Source organism: Trichosurus vulpecula, chromosome 5 (genome assembly GCF_011100635.1).
Source record: "Trichosurus vulpecula isolate mTriVul1 chromosome 5, mTriVul1.pri, whole genome shotgun sequence".
NCBI lineage: Eukaryota > Metazoa > Chordata > Mammalia > Diprotodontia > Phalangeridae > Trichosurus > Trichosurus vulpecula.
Genome location: NC_050577.1, coordinates 133,113,513 through 133,138,526, shown reverse-complemented (window position 1 = coordinate 133,138,526; position 25,014 = coordinate 133,113,513). Strand labels below are relative to the sequence as shown.

At 37.9% G+C, this 25,014-nt stretch overlaps 1 protein-coding gene across 1 annotated transcript in view; it reads right to left on the bottom strand.

Moving 5' to 3' along the window:
• The window catches only part of CTTNBP2 (cortactin binding protein 2), a 199,384-nt gene that overhangs the window by 69,170 nt on the left and 105,200 nt on the right, over window positions 1-25,014 (bottom strand). The window contains exons 7-12 of the mRNA XM_036761077.1: window positions 23,299-23,449; window positions 17,735-17,989; window positions 9,810-9,927; window positions 5,554-5,829; window positions 4,540-4,635; window positions 2,796-2,875 (exon numbers count right to left, since the gene is read on the bottom strand). Coding sequence (XP_036616972.1) covers window positions 2,796-2,875; window positions 4,540-4,635; window positions 5,554-5,829; window positions 9,810-9,927; window positions 17,735-17,989; window positions 23,299-23,449 — 976 coding nt within the window. The remainder of the gene's footprint in view (window positions 1-2,795; window positions 2,876-4,539; window positions 4,636-5,553; window positions 5,830-9,809; window positions 9,928-17,734; window positions 17,990-23,298; window positions 23,450-25,014) is intronic.

Genomic DNA, 25,014 nt, shown 5'->3' with positions numbered 1-25,014 from the left:
AGAAATTCTACTTTGGTATCCTACAAGTATAAGGCAGACACAGTGAAAATAATGTCAACAAGTGAAATCAGGGACAGGTTTCCAAGATTTGCTATACAGCTTACCCCTGAGATTTACAAATATATTGCTTAGTTTATCTTGGTTGCCCTTTATCTGAATTGATGAGGGTGTCTCAGTAGAGAAAACAAGAGTGTTCCATTCATTATCGCCATCCTGTCACATTGCTTTCAGAGGCTGAAGATTGATGCTGGGATGATATAACAGCAAGGCATCCAATCTCAGAGATAAGATGTCTTCAATTTCAACACCTCATTTGTTCTCAGATTGTAGGTTGGCTGGCATTGCAGGCTGACAACATTCAATTCGGATTTTCAATAAAAGGGTCATTGAGGAACAGCAAGCCCTTTGTGTTTACATAAAGGGTGTACACTTTCAGAATACTCACTAAGTCATACAAGCTATTATTGGACACTCTCTTCAACTCACACAATTGTTATACAGAACAGTGCCTTCTCTCTTATCAAACATCTATGTATGTATGTTGAACAGGGTTCAAGATCTCACACAGAGCCCTCAGTTTACTAGTGGGCAGTTACTTTCCTGCAACAAAAATGGTCCTCAATTATATTTCCCTGACCAGGGAACAGATCTACAATTACCACATTACTTCCGAAGGGTTGATATACTGGGCACACGGAATGCAAACAGTTCATGCAGCCAGCAGGGGGAATCTTATGATTAAGCATCTGAATGCCTTAATTGCATGCCCAAATCGATTTATATCTCTGTACAAATGATCACGTCAAAAAATCTGAATTCCTGTTGTTCAATTGTCCTATCATCTGTCTGATGACATGCTTCTATGTCTGTAACACACTGCATGTGTTTTCCATTATTCTGTGCATTATTGCTAGATTCACTGTCATGATCTGTACTGATTACTTTTATTTGGATATCTTTAGAGTCTATTCACAAACACTTTATCTCATTTCAATCGGTTTTGTGAGTCAAATGGCTTCTGGAATAAAAGGAACAGGTTGACACCAACACTATGTTCTCTTCGGTTTTGTTTTCCCTCTTTCCCTGCAATCAATGGCTTCCTTTTGAATAGATGCTATTAGAGAACATAACACATTTGCAACTCTTTTGGATTTCGTGTTCACAATGTTTCAGGACTCCAAATATTTTTGAACAAAACCTTGCTGTTCAAGAGGCAGAATTAGGTTGAATTTTGAAGACTAAGAAAGCTCGAAAAATAAGAACAGAAAATGGATTTTTCAAAGCCAATAAAAGTGAGACAATAACCTAATGTCTCATGTTTTATATATAGCAATTTCATTCCAAACATGTCTGACATTCCAATTTAAAGAACTAATTTATTCATTACTTGAAATCTACACAGAAACAAAAAATACAATGGATTCATGTAAAATTCCCCTATAAAAAATTCAAACAGCTAGAGTTTAGGAAACAAACAAGCAGAATGCCTTACATTTGAAAACGCTGAAGCCACATTTCTGCTGCTGAGAATCTAATTTCATCCAACAAACATTTATTAAGTATCTATCCCTATAAGGCGCTATTCTAGGTCTCTGAGATACAAAGACAAATGCTGAATGATCCATGCCTTCAAGAAGCTTACAATTTATGAAGCAATCACAAAGGCAAACTACTGTGACTGGACACTGGAGTTTTAACGTGGGAAGGGAGTTTCTGCCTTGATAGCCTAGGCCTTTGAATCATGGGGATTTGAAGATAAGACCACAACTTGCTAGCCAAATAATGGTAGATTGTCTCACCTTTTGCCACCTCACACCTCCCCTCCCTGTCAAATGCATTTGCCACAGGTACCAAAATGTCTAGTTACAGCACTGCTAACAGAACTGCCCTTCTAAGTTCTAAAAAGGCAAAACAAAATTGTCAATTAAAAGTTTTACAATTATTGTGGCTAGCGTATCACTCTTTGAAACAGTTAGGTGGCACGGTGGATAGAGTGCTGGGCCTAGAGTCAGGCAGACTCATCTCCCTGAGTTCAAATCTGGCCTCAGACACTTACTAGCTTTGCAAGTCACTTAAGCCTTCGCCTCAGTTTCCTCATCTGTAAAATGAGCTAGAGAAGGAAATGGCAAACCACTCTAGGGGTCAGGAAGACTGAACTGAAATGACTGAACAACAATTACTCTTTAATATGTCACTTTTTTAAAAGGTGTTTTCTGTCCTATATGTCCATTTTATATAGACCCAGAGTGGCACTGTGAATAAAGTGCTATCACCAGAGCTTCTACAGAAAGCCTTTCCGGATTCCTCTTAATTCTAATGCCTTGTTTCTGTTGATAGCTTCCAATTTATCCTCTCTATAACTTGTTTGTACATAGCTGTTCCCTCCCCCATTAGAGTGTGAGGTAGGGACTGCCTTTTGCTTTTCTTTGTATCCCAGCCGCTTAACACAGTGCCTGGAACACAGTATGGAACACCTTTAATGCTTATTGACTGACCGTGCAACAGCAGCGTGAAAATAACAATTTCCATTTTTGCAACACTTTAAAGTTTATCAAGCGCTTCCCTTAAAATAACCCTGTGAGGTAGGCCATCCAAGTCTTAATCTGCCCATTTTACAGATGAGGAAACTGAGGCTCTGGCCTTAGATCACACAGCTACTAAATGTTGGTGCTGAAATTCAACACCAGGCCATCCGACCCCAAGATGCTTTCTGTTCGCCTCATCAACAGAGTTAACGCATTGCAGCAGACGCTGAGCACAAGAACTGCGTACGGGACATTGTGCAGCACACCTACCAATCGGAGGTAGTTCTGTAGCATCTGGAGAGGGATCGTGGATGCATAAGTCACACTGCAGAGGCAGCCTTCTTGAGGTCCTTTGGGAAATAATACATAGCAGGGATATCAACTCTTTCTTGATAGGGAAAAAAATTATGAGGAGAAGCACAAAAGATTTTAAATCTTTTCTAATGACAAAAGTGGTACCCAACTATATATCTATATCTATGTATGCCTACAGATATAGATATATAGAGATACATAGGGGCAGCTAGGTGGCACAGGGAATAGAGCACTGGCCCTGGAGTCAGGAGGACCTGAGTTCAAATCCGGCCTCAGACACTTGACACACTAGCTGTGTGACCTTGGGCAAGTCACTTAACCCACAACTGCCTGGCCTCCTCTGCAAAAAAAAAAAAAGAAAAAAAGATATATAGATATGTATATATCTATATCTATAATATACAAGAATTTTATCAGCATAACATTACAAAGCACTTTGCATACATTCTCTCATGTGAGCCCACAGCAACCCTGTGGTATAGGTGCTACTGTTAACCCCATTTTATAGGGTAGGGAAACTGAGAGAAAGGGAAGGTGATTTACTTGTCCAGAGTCCTACAGCCAGTAATTTTCTGAGGCCAGGTTTGAAATAAAGTCACTCCAATTCAAAGTCCAGCATTCAGTCTACAAAGCTATGTAACTTCCTTATATCAGACAATGCCAATTTTATAACAAACATTGCTTCCCTACTAGGAGGTCTGAGTTCAGGATCTGCCACATACGTGGGGAGCTCAGCGTTAATTTTCCTCATGGTTTTCACGAGGTACTTCTACTCCTTTCATGTAAGAGCTCAAGGTAAGTACCAAATCTATTTCACCTTAGGACAGTCTTACAGAATATTTGTTTATTTCAGTGATTTTTTAAAAAAATATATTAAAATTTCACTAAGTAGAACTCTGAAATTTACAATAAATCTGAGGTATTTCTGATTCTTTGACTACTTAAGGTTTTAGTGAGGAATATACTCTGAAATGAGCTGCTTTAAGTCTCAAGAAATTCATGATTTTATCAGTGTGTTTTCACTTGCAGTCTAGTAATTAATGCTTATTGCTTACCAGTCAACAGTTATCAAATACCTACCTACTACATGCCATGTACCTTAGACATAGACAAAAGCAACTGACTGTGGAATATTATTGTGAATTGCATTTCTAAAAATTAACTTGTGAATAATACTACAAAGTATTATATTTGGAAATGTTATTAACTTGAGTACAGATATGTAGGCTTTAGTTTATAACATGGTATATACTTGGAGGTAAAAACAAACGGTATTTTTAAGAATATGTTCTATGATTCGTTCTTCACGAGGTCCTATTGGCCTTCCTCTAATTATCCCAAATGAAGGAGGTTTTACTGTAATGAGAGACTAAAGAGTAAAGCATCATGCAAAGTCTCAGGACTGCAGGCTTTTCCTTTTTGCTTTCTTTTAACTAAATATCTTAGATGCCCCCTTTCCATAGCAGAACCATAAGAAACATGTCAGGTATAATATAAAAACTCAGATTAAAATCTTTTTTACAGAGTGTAAGCCATTCAAGGGCAGGGACTGTCTCACTTCCATATTTGTAGCCCCACTCAATTCCAAGTATATAACTGGCAATTAATGAATGCTTTTTGATTTACTAACAAATTGCTGCAAAAAAAAGTCACGTAGGAAACATTTTTCAACCATTTGATCTGTATCAAGAAACTTTACCTGACAAAAACACAGTTATATGGTCAGTTTTATTTTTCCTCATAAAATCCCATGGTGACTGGGGCAAAATCTGGCCTGGTGACCATGACATATTTCCTGGTTGAAAAATAAAATAAAATAAATGTTGAAGAGAAAATGTATTATTGTTATCATCATAAATTATTATTATTATTCACAATGTAGTCAAATTTATGAATCCATTTAACATTTAAAGGTAGGTTAATGATCAAATTCTCAGTCATACAAAAGTAAGCTATGTTAAGTGCCAGGCAAATGGTGTCCCCACCTAACAAGGTGATGCCATTGTCACTAAGTTTGGCTCCTTCAGCTTCCTAATAATTCAAGACTCATTATTCACTGAATGAGCTGCCCCCTCAAGTCTTAGATAGTGCTTAGAGTAACACACTACATTTTCTGCCCCATCAACCACTTCTGGGTGGGGGACGCTAAAAATGGTGGCTCCATACCTTCAGTCAGATGGGGCATAACTCAAAATGGCTGTGGCTACAGTTAATAACCAGAGGTATAGGGCTCAGAAGAGCACTCACTCTGGTCCGAGAGTCCGAGAACATGGGCAAACCAAAAGAGGAGCTCAGAGGCAGATTTTGAACCTAGGTCTTCCTGACTCCAGTTTGAGAAACCTATTTCCACCATGAGCCTCCTCAAAAATCTGGAATTGGAGCTAGATTTTGAGACTTTGTTTTCAGGTTTATAAGATAGCACCTGTAACGTGATCACTCGGTTTATAATAAACTAGAAAAGCAAATACATTGCAAAGCCTCAAAAGTATTACTTTTTAAGTATCATTGGAGGCATAACAACATCTTTAATAGGAAGAACCTACTTTATGTAACAGACATATCATACAAGCTCAAACTGCTCAGAGCCAGCAGCTGCCCTAAACAGGCACTGAATGTATTTAATTAACAAATTATGCACTATACTTCACACCCCACAGATACAAAAGAGGCCCTAGATTTAACTTTTTTTTTCTTCTTGCAAGACTTCAGCTACCTAGTTTGATGGATTGGATGCTGCTCAGATTTAGGCCGATGCTGGATTCAGTAGTGTTATTAAGTGTCAAGTCCTCCAGACTTCTCCATCCATCAGAAGAGATTGCCTGGAAATGGTTTGTCAGAGCCTGACTCACTGCTTTTGAAAGATCATCCCATGTTGTCTGTTTGCGGATATTTAAAGCGCATATTGTGTTTTCTGTTTCAAAGTCATCGGATTCATAGTTGGCTGGCTGTTTTTCACTAATTGAGATCCTTAAAGGTATTTTAAGAGCATCTGTTAAGACAATCAGAGAATGTAAAGACAAAATATGACAGGAAAAAAATAACAGTGAAAAAGATTAAGTCTTAATAAAATTGGTTATTCAAAAAAATTCAGCTATCACGAAGTTTTAAATACTGTTCAGTTTATTTATTATTCAATTTTAATTCATTTATTTACTGTTCAATTAATTTATATGGAACTGTGTGTACTGTTTGCCTCCTTCCCTTTAAATTGGACTTTCTCTCTAGAGTTACTTCTCCTACACTGAAATCTGCCGGGCACACTATTACTTATACATAGATGACTCTCATCTATATTCTCATCCTCATCGTTTCACCTGCATTCCAGTAACAAAATCATAGATCTTAGAGCTAGAAGGGGTTTCAAAAGAGAATCTACCATAGGTCTTAGCATTCAGACATGTATTACTCACATGTTTTTAGATGCGAGTTTAAACTGCTTGCCAAGATTGCACAAATAAGAAATAGAGGAAAGGAACAAGCACTCAAGTCTCCTGCTTCCTTGTATAGTTTTCTCTGTCATTACAACCCCTCTTTGTTATTCCCAAGCCCTCTTAATTCTAGTGCTTTCCCTCTGGTAATTATTTTCTATTTATCCTGTATATGGCTTGTTTTATATATTTGTTTGCATGTTGTATTGCAAGCTCCTTGAAGGCAAGGACTGTCTTTTTCCTCCTTTGGTATCTCTTGCTTTTAGCACAGTGTCTAGCACATAGTAGGTACTTAATATTTATTGATTGATTATACTGTTATTTAACTTACAGTTGCCTACAACTACATATGAATTATCTTGCCAATATCTCCAAAGGTGATCATCATCTTTCACAATTTCATACTCATTTTCTGTATTAACACCCATCCTTTTGATCTCAAAGATTTCATAAATTTAGGGATTCATATGACTCCTTTCTTGCTGTAGCCAAAGGCATTATTCATACAGCTTTTTTTCCTCCCAGATTTGCTTTTTTTTACTTTACCCCCTAAGTTGAGTGCTCTATAACCTCATACCCAAATTGCTTATAATAGCTTCTTGATAATCTCTCTTGGCTTCCAATCTCTCCCCATTCCAATCCATCCTATAGAGGTACCTAAATAATTTTCTTCTAACGCCATCTTCATCATATACTTCTCCCATTCAATACATAATCTACAATGGTTTCCTTTGGTGATCATATTAAATCTAGGATTCAAAACCTGCAATTCTCACTCTTCCATCAACTGGCCCCCTCGCACCTCTCTGACTTCATATCACTTTATTATTCTTCAACAGCCCTTCAACAACTCCCTTTCTCCTATACCCTAAGCCAAATCACCTGCCACCTTCTATACAAACAACTAGCTAATAGCTTTCTTTGCTCACTCTTGTTTCCTCACTCACAATTCACTTTCTCCTCTGTTCCATTGACCCAGTTGTATGACCTCATTCAAAACCCACTTTTCCCAGAAATCCTGGATTCATTCTACCACAGCCTTGGATCAACGCTTCTCTCTGCCATCTCCTCAGTCTTAATTTAGTTTTCACTGTACTGTTGTAACAATGCTATGGAGGTGTAAGGCTAATAACACCAGCATACAGGAGGGCTGCTAGCACAGGTTCTTTGATCTGCTCTTCTAAGGAAAGCAACTTTAAGGGGTTTACAATCTTGCTTTAATTAAAGATACATATATCATTCACTTAGTTCAGGGGAAAAAGTCAGCACCCTGAACTTCAGAGAAAACACAAACAGAAATTATACCAACAGAGAAAATAACACATATCAGCAGACAGGGCTTCTAGCTCTTTGTCCATAGTAATACACAGTTACCAGAGAGAGAAGCACCAACATCTGGGTTTTCAAAGCCAGGGGCTACCCAAAGTCTCTGGCCAAATCACAGGAATACTTTTCCAATGAGTGAGCCCCAAAGCAAAATGCTAACCTCAGAGTACATATATACTTCTTCAGGGTCGGTCCACAGAGGGCGTCACAACCATGTGACTCAAACTCATGTGACATAAGCTTTCTTGTGACTTAAGCAGGTCATCAAAGACTCTTGATTCAAGGCAAGACTCAATCAAAGGCACTTAATTGCCTTAGTGCTGAGAAGCACTCCAAAAGAAAAAACAGCAAAAAGTCTCATTTGCTTGCCATTACAACCACACTGTAGGTACTGACTGTTGTTTGCTTTATGTTTTAGTTGTTGCATGTTGATTATTCCCAAATGGATTGTATGCTTTGAGGTCCAAAGATTCCTGACTTTTGCTTTTCCTTTGTAATTCTCCCATAATACGGTACAATGCACATGGGAAGTGCTCAGCAAATACTTGCTGACTTAATTTGTTCTTCATATGGCATAATTTAAATAATGAATTTTTAAAGTATCAAGAATAAGTTATTAGATAGTCACATGGTGGTTTCCCTATTTTTCATTTTCTTTCTTGGGTGAGCTTTAGACTACACTTGCTAAAAAGCTGACATCTGAATAGGAGAATCATTGCTTCTGAATAGAGGTTACTATTTATATAAAAGGCTTACTCAGCTTCTAAAGATGAACAATGGCATAAATGTGTAGGACCTAGAAATCTAGATTTCAAAAACATTTTTAAAGAAAGCTTTTCTAATAGCAAAACTAAAAATTTAAAAAAAGAGAATCTTGCATTCTTTCCCTATTATTAGTCCCCAAGTAAAGTAGTTTATTTTTATGTATTCTGTACTTTCTCTTTAATAAGACAAAATCCTCTTGTCTTGAAATGTTTTATTACATACTTAACGTTGGAACATAAACCTTGAAAAACAAGTAAAAGATTAAAGAACTATATTTAAAATCTAACTTCTACCATTTATAGCTTAATAAAATTGTGAAAATTAACTTCAGCAAATATCAAACTCATTTGTTTATATGTCCTCTTATTTTCTGAATATTTTATCGATTTTGTTAGTCACTGTGGTCATTATTTATATGGTTATAATTTGTAAATTTTGAATGTGCTTTCCTCATTCGACATTACTTTGTATAGCTCTAAACTTATCACCTTGAATAGGTTTGACCTCATCTTTTACTCACTAAAAGAACAAAAGAATAAAAACCTTATGCTTACTTAGGGTGAAGATGAGAACATGGGCTCATTAGTTTTGCCTGCTGCTAAATTACAGAAATTAGAGAAATATTACAGATACTTATGATTGACAGGGATATGACAAACATTGGGAGGGCAATTACAAAAGATTAAGATATTCTTCCATATTGTGCAGATTAAAGGAAAAAAAAGAACCAAGTGATCCAGAAAATAACCATGTATTGGTATGCAAGTATAATGCTGGTACCAAAGAGCCTAAATAAACATGTTAAATAAAATTAAATAATTAAAATAAGTAATTAAATAAATAAATGTTGAGGACTGAGAGACCCTGGTCAAATCACTTAACTCCTCACCTTTGAAGGCAATTCCCTAGGATATATTTACTAAATCAAAGACTGGTTCGGAGGTACATAGGAGGAGGGAGTTTCCACACTGGGACTCTGCTGAACACAGGGTTTCTTAATGTATTCCTATTAGGGACTTTATAGATTATGTAGTCCAGCCCTTTCATTCTAAAGATAAGGAAACTGAGGCTTGGAAGAGCAACTTGGCCAAGGTTATTCAGTGAGTCAGTGGCAAGCTGCTCAGCCGTTGTTGCTGTCATACTACAGATCTGAACATTTATTAAGAAACCTGAATAGGAACAAGGAATAAAATATGTTGAGGTCAAATTTTGGATTACTGAAAAAATTACCCAGCCCTGCACGAATAGCAGGAACGTATCCTAATAGAGTCATTTCATAATATTCTAATAGAGTCATTTTATAATTTCAGAATGGAAAGTGATTGCCATATTTAAAAATCAACAAGAAGCAAATGAGACAACTGTGGTTAAATCAATATCCTTTCCATTCTTCCCTAGGCTCCAGGATTGTAAATATTTTATCGTCAGAAAGAAATAAAGTGTCACTCACTCAAGTTCTCTAGGAGATGTTTGCAGTCATCAGTAGCAACATCATGCACAGTCCGATTGCACTTATCTCTCTTTTCAGCCTCAAGTCCACCGTGGCTACATAAGATTTCTAGGCAGTTCTGCAATTATAAGAGCTCAATTACTTGCTAGTCTAATGAAATTAGCTTGACCTACGTTCCTAATAGAAATGCTAATTGCTTGCGAGAAGTCACTGATAATCTCTTATTTTCAGCTTGCCAAAATAAGCAGAATAAGTCGGCGTCAACAAAGGCTAGGGGTGAAAAGGCAAGGGGTACTTCGTTGGGATATGAATTATTGGATCAAATGAATTACTCAAGAAAAGTCTCTCAGGTTTCAAGTGATTAAAAAAAAGATTAAGTGAGAATAGGTAATAATTTATTTATGAGAAAACTTAAGTGAAGAAAGCAAGCAAAGACTCCAGGCAGAACTCTCTAGATCTGTGGTACTGTAGCAATGCAAAGCTGAAGGCTGGAGGCAGCAGCATACGCCTCTACTGCCACTGTCCCTGCTACCTGGTCGTGGTGGTTCTCTATACAACTACTATAAAAATATCTACATTTGTCAGACAAAACCCAACAACACTATGTTTCAGATTCACATGCCTTCTGAAAGCTACCACAGACCGGGAAACAAGATGTTGCTTGTACTCATGAAGGTATAAACTATGGCTTACTGAATTGGCTGTGCTCCCCCCATCACTTATAAGGATGTTCTCTGTATATTGTCTTGATATTGCTCAGTCGTTTCAGTTGTGTCTGACTCTTCATGACCCTATTTGGGGTGTTCTTGGCAAAGAGCTGGAGTTATTTGCCATTTCCTTCTCTAGCTCATTTCACAGATAAGAAGGCAGTTAAATTTGATAAACATTTTAAAATCTCATAACTTTTGGATCGATGACACCAGCATGCTATTATCATGAATTTCACATTTACTCTGAATGTTTGGTGAATTATAATGAATTATATTATCTTTCTCTTGTATGATGCCTGAAGCAACAGCAAAAGTTTAATCTTATGCATAGGCCAAGTAAAGGACTACCTGTATGGTGGCATTTTAAGGCTGTGCACTCCGCCCCCCTCCAAAAGGTCCCTCTTCAAGGGACTAGATGATCATTGGAATTTCTCCATCGATGGACCACAATCTCTATGGTTAAAAAGGCTTGTAAGTGTATGGCAATTTGGGGAACTCATGAACTTTTTTGAGATTCTAGTGAAGAATTTTCTTTTCCATATGTTTTGTTCCCTTTAGAAATCATAGGGTCTCAGTTTTAGCGCAGGAAGATATCCTAGATATCATGTAGAACAATACTAATAATAATAGCTAATATTGATTGATTGGCCAACAATGGCCCCCAGGCCAACCCACACTTGGTCACTGTCTGGGCCCTGATTGTCTCAGAGTGAATGTAAATAGAAATTGTTTCTGTTTTAGCCAGGAACCCTGAGGGTCTTTCCCTAGCAGATTGATTTTGGCTGTGGGGTGGGGGGTGGAATAAGAGGGGACTGGGTAAAGGGGCCATTCTCTGCTTCATTTCTTACCTAGCCTTAAGCAATGAATTTCCTCAGTTAAACTGAGATCAGTTAAAGACTTTCGCTTAAAAAAGCCAAGGTCTTCCACTGTAACCAGGGCCATCTCCAGTCATCCTGATCTATATTTCGCCCCTGGACCCAGATGGCTCTGGAGGAGAAAGCAAGGCTAGTGACTTTGCTCTCTCCCTGATGTCATCATGGTCCTCTTTGAGAACAAAGGACAAACAACAACAACAGATGGGACAGGGTCACATAACTAGTAAGTGTCTGAGGCCAGATTTGAACTCAGGCAGATGAGTGTTCCTGTCTCCAGACTCAGTACTCTATCCACTGCACCACCTGGGTGCGCAAAGGTATTGGAGCGGTTCATCATTTCCTTCTCTAGCTCATTTTACAGATGAGGAAACTGAAGCAAACAGGGTAAAGTGACTTGCCCAGGGTCAAACAGGAGCATCTGTAGTCACATTTGAATTCAGGTCATCCTAACTCAGGCCTGGTGCTATATTCACTGTGCCACCTAGTTGCCCATCTCAATATCGTAAGTTGCTTAATTAACATTTAAGGCTGAAGATAGTCCTGAGTGGTGTCCCTTCAAATGTGAACAGAAAGGATAGAAGATGAATCTCTATATGAAGACTAACATCTTTAAGTTCCAAGTGGTTAACTTTCTTTTTTATAAAATTCTAGTAGGTTGAAGAGATCTCATTACAAGCTAAGAAACAGTCAGAGAGGTATAAATATCTTGATCTCTCCCAGCTGCTAAATCCTTACCCTCTAAGTTTATATTTTATCTACTCTATTTATCTTTTATGTGCCTTTTATTTAGTGTTGTCTCTCTCATTAGAATCTAAATTCTTTGAGGGCAAGGGGCTGTTTTTGCCTTCCTTTGTACCTCCAGAGCTTAGTTCTGGCACATAATAAGTTAATTCATAATAAGTTGCTTGTTAATTTATTAACCGATTAGATACAGCTTAAAAAGTCAGTGGTAGAGATGGAAACACATCTAAATTTCAAAACCTGTTATCATCATCAACTGTCCTCTACCGATTGTGCTTCAGCCATGTCCAACTCCTGATGACTTCATTTGAGGTGTTCGTGGCAAGGATACTAAAGTGGTTTCCATTTCCTTCTCCAGGTCATTTTACAAATGAGGAAACTGAGGTCAACAGGGTTAAGTGACTTGCCCAGGGTCACTCAGCTAGTAAGTGTCTGAAACCAGTTTGAACTCAGGAAGATGAGCCTTCCTGACTCCAAGCCCAGCGCTCTATCTACTGTATCACCTCACTGCTGAACAAATATTTCTTGATTGATGTAGCACTAATGTATCCATCACCTCTCCTGGCTCTATTGGATGTACAAAAATACCACAAAGTGTCTATCCACCCTCACAATATTATGATCTAGTTGGAAAAACAATGCTTACACATGAAAAAGAAAAAAAAACGCAGGCTAAATTTCAGACACTGATTCATAACAGGAGTTTAAGGAAGAGAGAGGAAGTCAGTATGGACTCAAATAGTTGGTGACTGATATATAGAGAGGCAGAATTTGAGTTACAGGTAGGACTTCAGTGGCCAGATAGGAAGGGCATAGCATTCCAGGGGGTGACAGATTCTAAAGCAAAAATGTGGATATGGAAATGAGCATAACATGCAGAGAAGACCGTTTTTTAAAAATGTAGATTCTTCTTTTCTTTCTTTCCTCAGTAGAGATGTGTCATTGTGTTAGGATCACTGCCAATTACAAGTCGTACGAGCTGCTATGTGCGAATCAGTCAGAAATACTTTACACTTAAGAATGCAGGGTGATGACGATAATATTAATCATCATCGTCATCATCATCATCATCTTTGTCACCAGTTTTATATAGTGCTTAAAGTTTGGAAAGTCCTTTCTAGCCACTATTTCATCTTATTCTCACAACTGCTCTGGGTGGTAGCTATGGTTATTATCCCTATTTTTACATTAGAGGAGACTTACCCAGGGTCACTCTGAAGACTGTAACTCAGATCTTCCCGACTCTAGGTATAACTTTCTATCCACTGTGCAGGAGTGGCAAATAAATTTAGATAAGATAGTATGGGGACAAATTACAGAGGAGTTTTGAAGACCACACAAAGAAGTATGAATTCAGTACACAAGGCAACAGGGAACAACCACAGACTCAATTCAAAAACACATTTATTGAGCACTAGCTCTACGTAAGGTAATGTGTCAGGAGCTGGTTCGAGAAGAGAAGAGCAACACGATGAAAACAATGGTTAATAAATCTTAGGTTATCAGTGATCTGGAGGATGGGTTGGGAGGGAGAAGAGAAAAAAAAACTGTGATGTCGGCTAGGGGACTGCTCTAGCAAGTTAGACATGCAGTGAAAGGCTGGTCTAAGTTGGTTCAATTCAATTTGATAAGCATCTGACAAGTATTTATTAAATGCCTACTATGTGCCAAGCACTGTCCTAGGTTCTGCGGATAGAAAGACAAAAAGAAAATAAAGACCAGCCCCTGCCGTCAGCAACTTTGCATTCTACTAGGAGATAGAAGATAGAAAAAAGATCCAGAATAGAAAGGGAGAAATGGGTCCAAGATATATATTGGGAGGGAAAGGTAAGAACAATTGAAGTCGAGGTTGAATGTAAAGGATAAGAGAAAGGGGAAAGTCAAAAGAGAGGGAGCTATAGTACAGTAGAAACAGCATTGGCTGTGGAGTTCAAAAATCTGGGTTTGGATCCTGCCTCTGCCCTTACTGGTCACATCGATTTTTCAAGGCATTTCATCTCTTCCCATCATTAAGCATTCATTAAACACCTACTACTGCATCTGCCAGGTACTGGGGATACATCAGTGAAACACTCCCTGCTCTTAAGGAGCTTACATTCTATATAAAATCTATGCATGTGGTAATATGTGGTAATTTTTTTTAGAGGAACATGCCAGCAGCTGGAGAGAATCAGGGAAGACTTCATGTAGAACATACCACCCAAATCCTCTTTTCAAGGAAATTAGAGAACCTAAGAGGTGGCGATGAGGAGGGAATGCATTCTAGGCATAGAACCTCTCTGTGCCTCAGTTTCCATAACTGCAAAATCCAAAAATACAGATTCATAGCTTTTTAGAGCTGCAAAGCACCTTACAGTGATGTAGTCTAACCTCTTGGTTTTTCATAAAAGTAAACTGGTATGCAAAGAAGTCACAGACAGCTAGTTAGTAGCAGAGCCAAAATTCAAACTCAAGTCTCCACAACCTTAGCTTGGCTATTCTATCTCCCATATTCCATTACTTATACTCACAGAACTGAATGAAATGAAATAATTAATGTAAGGCACTCTAAAAATGCCAACTGTTATTAGTCTTTCAAGGTATCTTACTTGGAAGGCTGGAAAAAACAATCACCCCTCTGGCAGAAAGCTGGAGTTAAGTTAGGGCTCTGCCTCGATGGATTGGGGTTCTGAAAAATGATGGATTTTGTTTGGGGCACATCGAGTCTGAGGTAGCAACAGGCTAAGCCTAGAGTTCTCTCTAGACAACTGGAAATGTGTGTTTGAAGCATGAATCAGATTTTAGTTCTAGAGATACAAAGATCTGAGACTCATTAGCACTGAGCAGCTAACTGAAACCACAGGAGTGGAAAGATCTCTCTGCAAAGGAGTGATAGGTGAGATGGAGAAAATCATGGAATTGAGAAGAGTACCCATGGAGGCAAGCTGAGTAAGGAAGTCAGAGGAAGAAGAGCAAAAGGAATGGAATATGTTCAGAGATGAGAGAATTTTTTAAATTGTTATGTAAAGCTAAAAAAAAGTGAGCTTAAAAGAGTAAGTGCTCAATAGAAACAAGAAGGGAATGAAGAAGGAAGAAAGGAAGGAAACAAGCATTTATTAAGTGACTACTGTGTGTTACATGCTTTACAAATATTATCTAATTTGATCCCCAAAATAACCCTGGGAGATAAGTGCTATTTTTATCCACATTTTTACAGTTGAGGAAACTGAAGCAGGCAAAGTTTAAGTGACTTGCTCAGGGTCATACAGCTAGTGATTGTCTAAGGATAGATTTGATCTCATGTCTTCCCAACTCCAAGCCCACTGTTCTATCTAGCATGTCTCTGAGGCACTAAAAGACTGAAGACCCAAGACTGAGAAGAGGCAAGTGAATTTGGCAAAATGAAATCCTGAGGACTCCATTCCAATGGTTTGACATCAGGAAACACATAAACAAACCAGAAGGTACAGAATGTACTGTAACTTCCTCAAGGGAGAAGTTAAAACTCTAAAGCATCTGCCCAATCTGCTTCTCTTACTAGAAATGATATTATCAGAGTGCTGGTAATTAAACATATAATCATATAGCTATGCCTGCTTTCCATTTAAGTGAGGCGAAGGATTGCCATTACCAGATCTCTCTACAATAGTAATGGTACAGTTATTACCAAACATCATGTTATTTGGTATATCCAAATATAATTTGGTATATCCATACCCCAAGAAATGCAAACAATGGCTCGAAAATGAGGAGAGTAACTAGCAACTAAATCACCTGAAAATCTGGTTCTTGGGTTTATAGCATAAAACCTGATAGATATGAAAGAATGCACGTTATACAGAAGAATAATGTTTTCAACTTGCCATGCTATCCAACTAAGATATTTTAGTTATGTCCAGCCAGAAATGTAAGATATTTAATTTTCCAGAAGAGTGGCACTTAGTTCTAGATAAATTATTCTTGAGCTGCTAAAGCTTTCTTACTTCAGCCCAATCAGAATTTTTTCCTAGGAGAGGCAGTGTGTTGGTACTTTTCTGTTAAATCAACATGGAAGGCGGTGGGAATCCATGGAAATAGTTCTAGAAAGAGCCAAGATTTTAGCTCCTTCTCTGCCACTCTCTGTGATCTCAGGCAAGTTAGAACCTTGTTGGACTTTCCCTTTTTGTTTGTGAAACAATCATCAAGGTTCCTGCCAACTCTGAAATTTTATGATGCTTCAAGCTTTTAGGCTCTATGGTGTTCAAATTCTACCATTTACATCCCTCCTTTCTCTCTCTTACAAAGTTGTATAACATAGCTATTTCAAGGTAGATGTATTTTATAATCCTATGTATTTTATTTTATAATCCTATGAATTTAAAAACATTGTTCTGAGAAAGGGCTCAGAGTTTTCAGCAGACTATGAAATGGGTTCAGAACCCACCCCCTCCACCCCCCAAAAGAATAAGAACCTCTGATGTTGAAGGGGAAATATTTTCACAGTAAAAGAGTTATTATGTATCACCATCACAAGATTTATGCAATAGTAAAGGGAATTTAGGTGGCACAGTGGATAGAATGCTGGGCCTGAGTTCAAATGTGACTCCAGACACTAGCTGTGTGACCCTGGACAAATCACTTAACCCTGCTTGCCTCAGTTTCCTCAACTGTAAAATGAACTGGAGAAGGAAACAGCAAACCATTCCAGTTATGTCTATCAAGAAACCACCAAATAGAGTCACAAAGAGTCAGATAAGACAAAAACTACTGAACAACAACAATAGTTTAAAAATTCTGCTCCCAAAACTACAAATATGGTAACCTTCTAATGAACCTCACAGACTTGTGGAAAATGCTACACAGGAGTAGAACTGATCATCATTATTGAATCAGTATGTATTTTCATACTAATTCCCTCCTCCCAAAACATCACTTGGATCTTCTGACACTTACACAACTGAATTATTCTACATTCAATTATGTGGGCATCTACTGATGACCTACCATTTTCATGACTTTTGGTCTTAAAGAATGACTAAAGAATGGACTGCTGTCAACTAATACCAACACCTTAAACCAAACCACTGCTTTTCTTCCACATTGCTCATGGAACTTCTCATAATAACAACCAACTCACCTGGGAAGAGAGATCATCTGCATTTTTACTGAATCCCTGTAAAGATATGTAACTAGGCTCAGAAACACACAACCAGAGAGTGATGGAATGAGAAGGAAGGAAAACAGCCTCCAATCCAGGTGGAATCCTTCTATTCAGCCACATCATAATCCTATTGTCAGGAATCTCAACTTCTAAAAACCAATCTCAGTCTGATTTGGATATTTTTTCCTATGTTACGAACATTAGGAAATATTTCCAAATAGCCCATACATTTCCTACTGAAAACTCTACCCACAAATTCCAAGAAGAGGAGGAGATTTAAGAAAAGGCTCTGCTTCTTATTCCCTTTCCTCCATGTTCCCACCTCCATAAATGTCTGTTGGATGCCAAGAAGGGAAATTTTCTTTAACTCCTAATAGTAACCTGCAAAAACACCCTCTCTAATTATTCAACATAAACATGTAAAAATATTTTATCTCCAAGTCACCTTAGTCTAAGAGAAGAAGGTTTAAATGAACACACCTTAAAGCCTTTTGATGCAGCAATGTGGGCAGCAGTCCAGCCTTCTTTGTCAGCATGGTTGATGAGATCTGTAGGAACAACAGGCTTGGCTCGACAGTTGGAATTCTCCTCTCTGCAATCCAAGTCAAAAAAGCCTGAATCGGGCTCCATATCACTCATAAGGTTTCCATTATCAGGTACCCTATAGTACATAAGGAGCTTCAAGCCATCCACATTACCAGAATCCACAGCAGCATGAATTGGGGTCCAACCATCCTGCAAATTCAAGGTGAAGAAAATTTACAAAATAGTGTATTATATTATTTATAACAGCCCTGTTCCAAGTTCACCTTTAATGAGCTTTTAGGATGAGTTTGCAAGCTGGAAAAGGCACAAATTCCAATCACATCTAGCAGGATGGGTTGAAGGAAAGTGATTTGACCTTGGTTAGTTGTATTTCCCATTTTGCTATGATACAAATTGTCTACTACTTCCACTTCAGACAAAGAGGCCTATTATAGAACAATTTGATAAGCAAAGGCATTTTTCTGACACTGAGTTTGTCTGGTATATGTTGCATATGGCATACTGGAATCTCACCCTATTTAAAAAGCAAAATTTGGTATTAAGACTGGATTATTAGGTTCTATCCAAGGGGTATTTGTATCATTTACTCATGGATGAAAATTCTCCATTGTTATAAGCTAGTTTCTTCTATAAATAATGAGTGACAGGATATCCCAAAGATAGTTTTATAGTAAAGTTCCAAGACACTTGATTTATTTATGGCTATATGTACATATATTCCATTTGCAAAGTAAAGATAAATTTCACAACTGAAACTAATTGCAACACAAAGGGCAAGGGAGAGATGCACCATATTGTCAATGATTACTTGTATGTGAGAACTGGAATAGAATATTTCATTGAGGCAAGTATGGCAAGAAAAGGAGGTGGGCTTCCAATAAAAGTAAAGGATTACAGTCAGTCTGCTTATTTAAGTAATATGCGCAAAATGTTAAAAGGCCTAGGTGAAGGACACTAGGAGCATATTAGGTGGACCCTCTTTGGAAGCTTGAGCAAAGGATGTGGACAATAATTACACAGGAATAGAAGACATCCTTCTCATGGGCTTTGATATTGCTTCACTAGTGGAGAGAACACCCATATAAGATTATACACTTGACATGTCAAACCCCAGGGGATGGTGATTGGATTGCTTTCTCACAACACTCTAAGTATGAAGAACCCTTGACATGGTATGCTAGAATTTAAGAGGATAATGTACCTATACAAGAAAAATAATACCCTCTCTGAGAGAGAGAGAGAGAGAGAGAGAGAGAGAGAGAGAGAGAGAGAGAGAGAGAGAGAGAGAGAGAGAACAATGAATCTGAATTAGCCCTGATGTACTGAGTTGAGGGTAGCTATGTGGCACAAGGGATAGAAAGCTGAGCCAGGAGTCAGGAAGGCCCGTCTTCCTAAATTCTAATCCAGCCTCAGACACTTACTAGCTGTGTGACCCTTAGAAAGTCACTCAATCCTCTTTGCCTCAATTTCCTCATCTGTAAAATGAGCTGGAGAAAGAAATGGCAAAGCAGTCCAGTATCTTTGCCAAGGAAACCCCATAAATGAGGTCACGAAGAGTTGGACACAACTGAAATGACTCAACAACAACTGTGTTCAGTTCTAAGTGCCGCAAATATTTTCAAATGAGAACACAACCAGAGGAATGCAACCGGGATGCTGAAGGGATTGGAAACCATACAGCCTAAGAAGCAGTTGAAGGAACTGTGGAAGTTTAGCCTGAACAAAAGACGGTATTGATGTGCGGTGGGGGGATCAAATATCAAATAGTTGTCTTCAAATATCTGAAGGGTAATTAAGGATTGGGCTGATTTTATTTGGCCCCAAAAGACAGAATTAAGAGCAATAAATATACTTTTTTTTAACATAAGGAAAATCTCCCTAAGAATGAGAACTATATACAAATGGAATGAGCAGCTGGAATGAAGGACTTTTCTATCTCTGAATGTCTTCAAGAAGAAGATTTCTGTTCAGGTATAGGTTAGATTTGATGACCTCTGAGGCCCCTTCCAAGACTCTAAAACACTGTGATCCACCTTCACTTCTTCATTCATAATATCTTCTTATTATTTATCTGGGCACATCTTGTATTCTTCCCCAAAGTAGAATCTAAGCTCTTTGAGGGAGGGAACTGTTTTTTCTTTAAGTCTCTATCAGCCAGTACAGCACCTGGCACATATTAGGTGATTAATAAATGCTCATTAATAAAAACTGAAAATGGATGTTTTTATCTCTCGGGTCCTTTCAGCTGATAATCCCTGATGAAGTCAGCAGATAAGAAAAGATCAAAGCAAAAGGGAACTAAATAAATGAGTCAACATCCCTCATGCTCCAGGCAATTAATAAAACTTGGTGACTCAGTCACTGTTCTCAGAAGTGTGGCACAGTGCACAGAGCATTTGGAGTGACCCGGTCTCGAGGCTTACACTTATGGCAGTGTGAGTTGCATCCTTTCTGCGAGCCTCAGTTTCCACATCTATATATAAGATGTAGGTAGTATCTGCAGGATCTACCTTAGCAGAGAGTTATATGAATGAAATAGTGTACACCAAGTGTTTTGTAAATCCTCGAGATTTATAGAAATATAATCTATTATTTTTTGGGGGAGGGGTGAGAGATCCTTATTCATTAGCAGTTTTCTTTCAAAAAGGTACTATGTTAACTCTGCCTTGAAGGTAACACAGCTGCTCCTACAAAATATTCCATCTTCCAACATCCTTTGATGTCCTTATATTAAAAGGCCAAAGTAAGAGCTCATTGCTTCCTTCAGCCCCATTGCTTACACTGCCTCATGTCTCTGGACGCTTCAGCTTCTTTACCTTCAAGCTGCCCAACACCTCATTAATATCTTATGTGATTGTATAGGTTGACCCCTTGCTTTCCAAAACTAAGAGAGCTTGATAATGGATAATTTTTCACATAATCATCATATCATTAATTTACTTTTCTTTTGCAAAGCAGAATTAACAGGGCAGGTAGGTGATGCAGTAGATAGAGTCGTTGCTTGTTGGGAGTTGTTTTTCAGTCATGTCCGACTCTGTGACCCCATTTGGATTTTCTTGGCAAAGATACTTGAGTGAGGCAAACAGGATTAAGTGACCTGCCCAAGGGCACACAGCTAGCTGAGTGCCAGGCCTGAAATCAAGAAGACTCATCATTCAGACACTAGTTATGTGACCCTGGCAATACTACTCTATGTATCTCTCTTAACCCTATTTGCCTCAGTTCCTCATCTGTAAAATAAGCTGGAGAAGGAAACTGCAAACCACTCCAGTATCTCTGCTAAGGGCAACCCCAAACAGGGTCACAAAGACTGAAATGACTGAACAGCAAAAGCAACCTCCTGAAGTAAACATCACAGACTAGATCACAAAAGAAAAAGAATAAAATGAAGTGAGATCACCAAAATCCTAAAAATCCTATTCAAAGACATGTACAGAATATGTGAATATACAGTTCAGCCCTGACTTCTCCCCCTAGCACCACCCACTTCCCATTAGCTTAGAACTTGATACCACATAATCACTTGGGACTTTTCTTTATCCCTCACTTCCCACATTCAATCAATTATCAAGACCCATTAATTCTACCTCTAATGTTTCATCTCTGCTCCACTCCTCATCTCCCTTCGCTACTTCATTAGCTTAGGGTCTCATCACTTGTACTATTGCAATAGTTTGCTAATTAGCCGCCCTTTCTTTAGTTCATCCTTTACAACACAGTTACCAAAATAATCTCCTAAATGTACATGCGTGACCATGTAACCTCACAGGATCACAGATTTAGAGCTGGAAGGGATAGAAGAGAACACTGAGTCCAATTCTCTCATTTTACAGGTAAGAAAATTGAAGCCCAGAAAGATTAAATAACTTGCTCAGGGTCATGCATCTAGCAAGTATCTGACACAGGATTTTAATCCAGGTCTTCTCAACTCTATATCCAGTGTTTTAACCATTACATGCCATGCTCACGCATTCTACCTTTGGTTTCCTTTGGGGCCACGAACAAAATCCCTAAGTTAATGTTTAAGCACAGTTTTTAGTCTCTTCTGTCAACGATCCAGCTTTATTTCACAAACTTTGTGCACTGTTCATTCCAGTAATAGTGAACTTCTGGTAGCTGCCCCAACATATCATTCTGTCTCCTCTTTTCTTTGTGCATTCAGGGAAGTTAAGCCTCATACCTGGAAATTACCCCTTCCCTCTCTCTAGCTTCTGTTCCTTAAAAGGACAGGTCAGACCAGCTCCTTCATGAAATCTTCCCTGATTACCCCAGCTGAAGAGGATCTGTCCTTCACTGAATTTTCCCAGAACAATTAACAACAACAACAATACTGTTCCATGTATCTCTCTTTCGCTTCTATTATATTTTACCTTGTTTCATACTTAGATTTCTTCATGTTGCATTCTCACTAGAGGTTCCCACGTTTATTTGGCCTACCTCCCCCTTTTCAAAAAAAATTACTCAGCACCTCCCTGCTCGAAATTTACTTTTTTTAAAACTGTTTAGCAGTTTTTTTTTTGAAATTTGCATCATTTTCAAAAAATATCATTTTTTTAAAATGATGCATCTTAAATCTAATAATTTATTATAAATTTGTGGGTTTTTTTTCCTGCATTGAAATTCTGATGACACAATATTGCATCACATAACCATACAGTATTGTATTGTAAAGAAGTCATTACACGCACATATTCCTGCCAATGCATGCTGATCTTGCTGACAACCTGACCTGCTTGCCTGCCAACAACTGCTTGTTGAGACCTGCTGGCAGACTTGACCACTGATCAGTTATAATTTGCATTTTGTGTTTATTTGGAAAATAATGTAATCACTACTACTTTAACTCTGTTACACAACAGATGAAACATGTATGAAAGGTTTTTTAAAATTTTCTTATCTTCTTTCTTTCCTTATGCTTCTACTACCCCCTTATTTTTATTCAACATTCCTCAATTGCACTTGAGTCTACTACTGAACCCCCTCCTCCAACAGATCCACCACCTCCCCAGGGGGTGGTATCGCCCACTTTGGGAACCTAAGGGACTGTCAGTTTTGTTAAAGGGGGACGGGGGGGACAGTGGAATATTGTTTGATCTTTGTGCACATTGCCTTGCACATACAAGGTATCCAATAAATATTTTCTTATTTGAATTAGTATGGCACAATGACATCCTCCAAGGTGCCCAAGACACATCACTAAACTCTTGGTAAGGAGGCGTGGTGATGCATCCTACAATTCAAAATTTTTTATAACACTCATCCCAGGGACAGCTAGGTGATGTAGTGGATAGAGAGCTGGGCCTGGAGTCAGGGAGACCTGAATTCAAATCCAACCTCAGACACTTACTAGCTGCGTAGACCCTAGGCAAATCACTTCTACTCGCCTCGGTTGCCTCATTTGTAAAATGAGGAGAATAATATATGTACTACTCACCTTATTAGGAAAGAACTTTGTAAACCCTATGTAAATGAGAAGAGTAATAATGATTTTTACTTACACTGGTTTTTACATTTCGGTCTGTTCCAGCTTCCAACAACACTTTAATACATTCATTATTTCCATTTCTACAGGCCAGGTATAGAGGTGTTTGTCCTCCTTCAGCAGCATGGTTAATGTCAGCATGATATGCAATTAGTAATTCTGCACACCTAAACACAAAAATGGAATGAAAAAAAATTCTGTCTTTGAAAGCAAATGCATCATATGGTAAGGGCATTAAAATGAAAAAGCAATGGCAAATAATGGTGTATTAAAATGTATTCATTATTAATATGATGCTTATGGTGAGATATACCATGTGATCAAATCCATACTACCAGTTAATAGGCACACAATAATTATAAACAGAAATGAAACTGAAGAATGTACTTTATTCAAGCTTGGGAAAAAAATCTCAAAAAAATTAGAGTTGTAAAAGTTTAAAAAAAAAACCAACCTGTGAAATTAGTAGCTTTGATAAAGTGTGATGATCTGGCCAAAAACTTTAGGATCATAACTTTTTGTAATTTCTTCCAATACTTAAAACAGTAGTCTTTGGAGGAAAAAATCTTTTCATGTTCAATTTGTGATTATTATGTGAAATAGTTTATGGTTTGTAATTCAAAATAATAAAGCCTCTAAAGAAGTCAGTGTGCTGATTATATCACTTGAGAGATGGGGATGGGGGATAAGGAGTGACACCATATGACTGCACTATAAAAGGGAAAGGACATTTGCTCCATAATGATTAGGGCTGAGTTCTTAGAATCAAGAGAAAATAAGACCAAGTAAATTCTAGATGGGGTGCCTCTTATAAAGTCGAAAAGACATGCACTAAACCTTTTTGGTACCAACACTACCTCCAGCCAAACCTCTTTACTTGGCATTGTTTAGTTTATTGATTAATGCTTGACACATAAGCTGTTTAATGTCCTACTGTTATAAATATATTTATTTTCGTAACACAATAGGGTGGGCATTTTTTGCCCTAGTCCTAAATATAACTGCACCAAGGCTTCTGTGCCTGCTACAGAGATCACAGGCCACCTGGAGGCAGTAACTAAATCTAAAATCACATTCTGGAGGAGATTAGAAAGTCCCATTTGGGACAGAAATCACTAGCTTCTTTTCAAACACAGATCAGATGACACCTTCCTAATGGTCTTTTCCTAGATCTGCCTAATTATTAGTACTCTTTCTCTTTGAAAATTGCTTTCTACTTACTGTAACCCCCTTCAGTAGAAGGTACAATCTTTGAAGGTAGGAGCCATTTTAGTTTTTGCCTTTGTACTCCCAGAGACCTAGAAGTATCTTGCACATAGTAGGAAATTAATAAATGTTTGTTAAGTGAGTTGACTTTTTATGTCCCCAACATCCCAGTGACCTTTCTCTGTGACTGATTTTCAAAGTCTCTGTAAGGTCAATTTCAATAAGGCAGGATATATTAGAAGGGCTGAAAAATAACTCAAGATAGACCTTAAAGGAACTACCTTTTGAAATCTTCATGAAGTTAAAAATATTAGTTAATACACACAGGAAATAAGAATTTGTACATCAAATTCAAAATTTCAAATTGCACAAATAAAATGGTTCTAAAGCAATCTTTAGCAAACTTAAAGAACAGAAAAGTTTATGTTCCCATTATTTCTCATAATAAGGAGCATCAGTTTTAGAACCAGAATATACAGAAAAAGCTGGGTGAATAACTGTATTCTATTTTCAACATGAAAATATT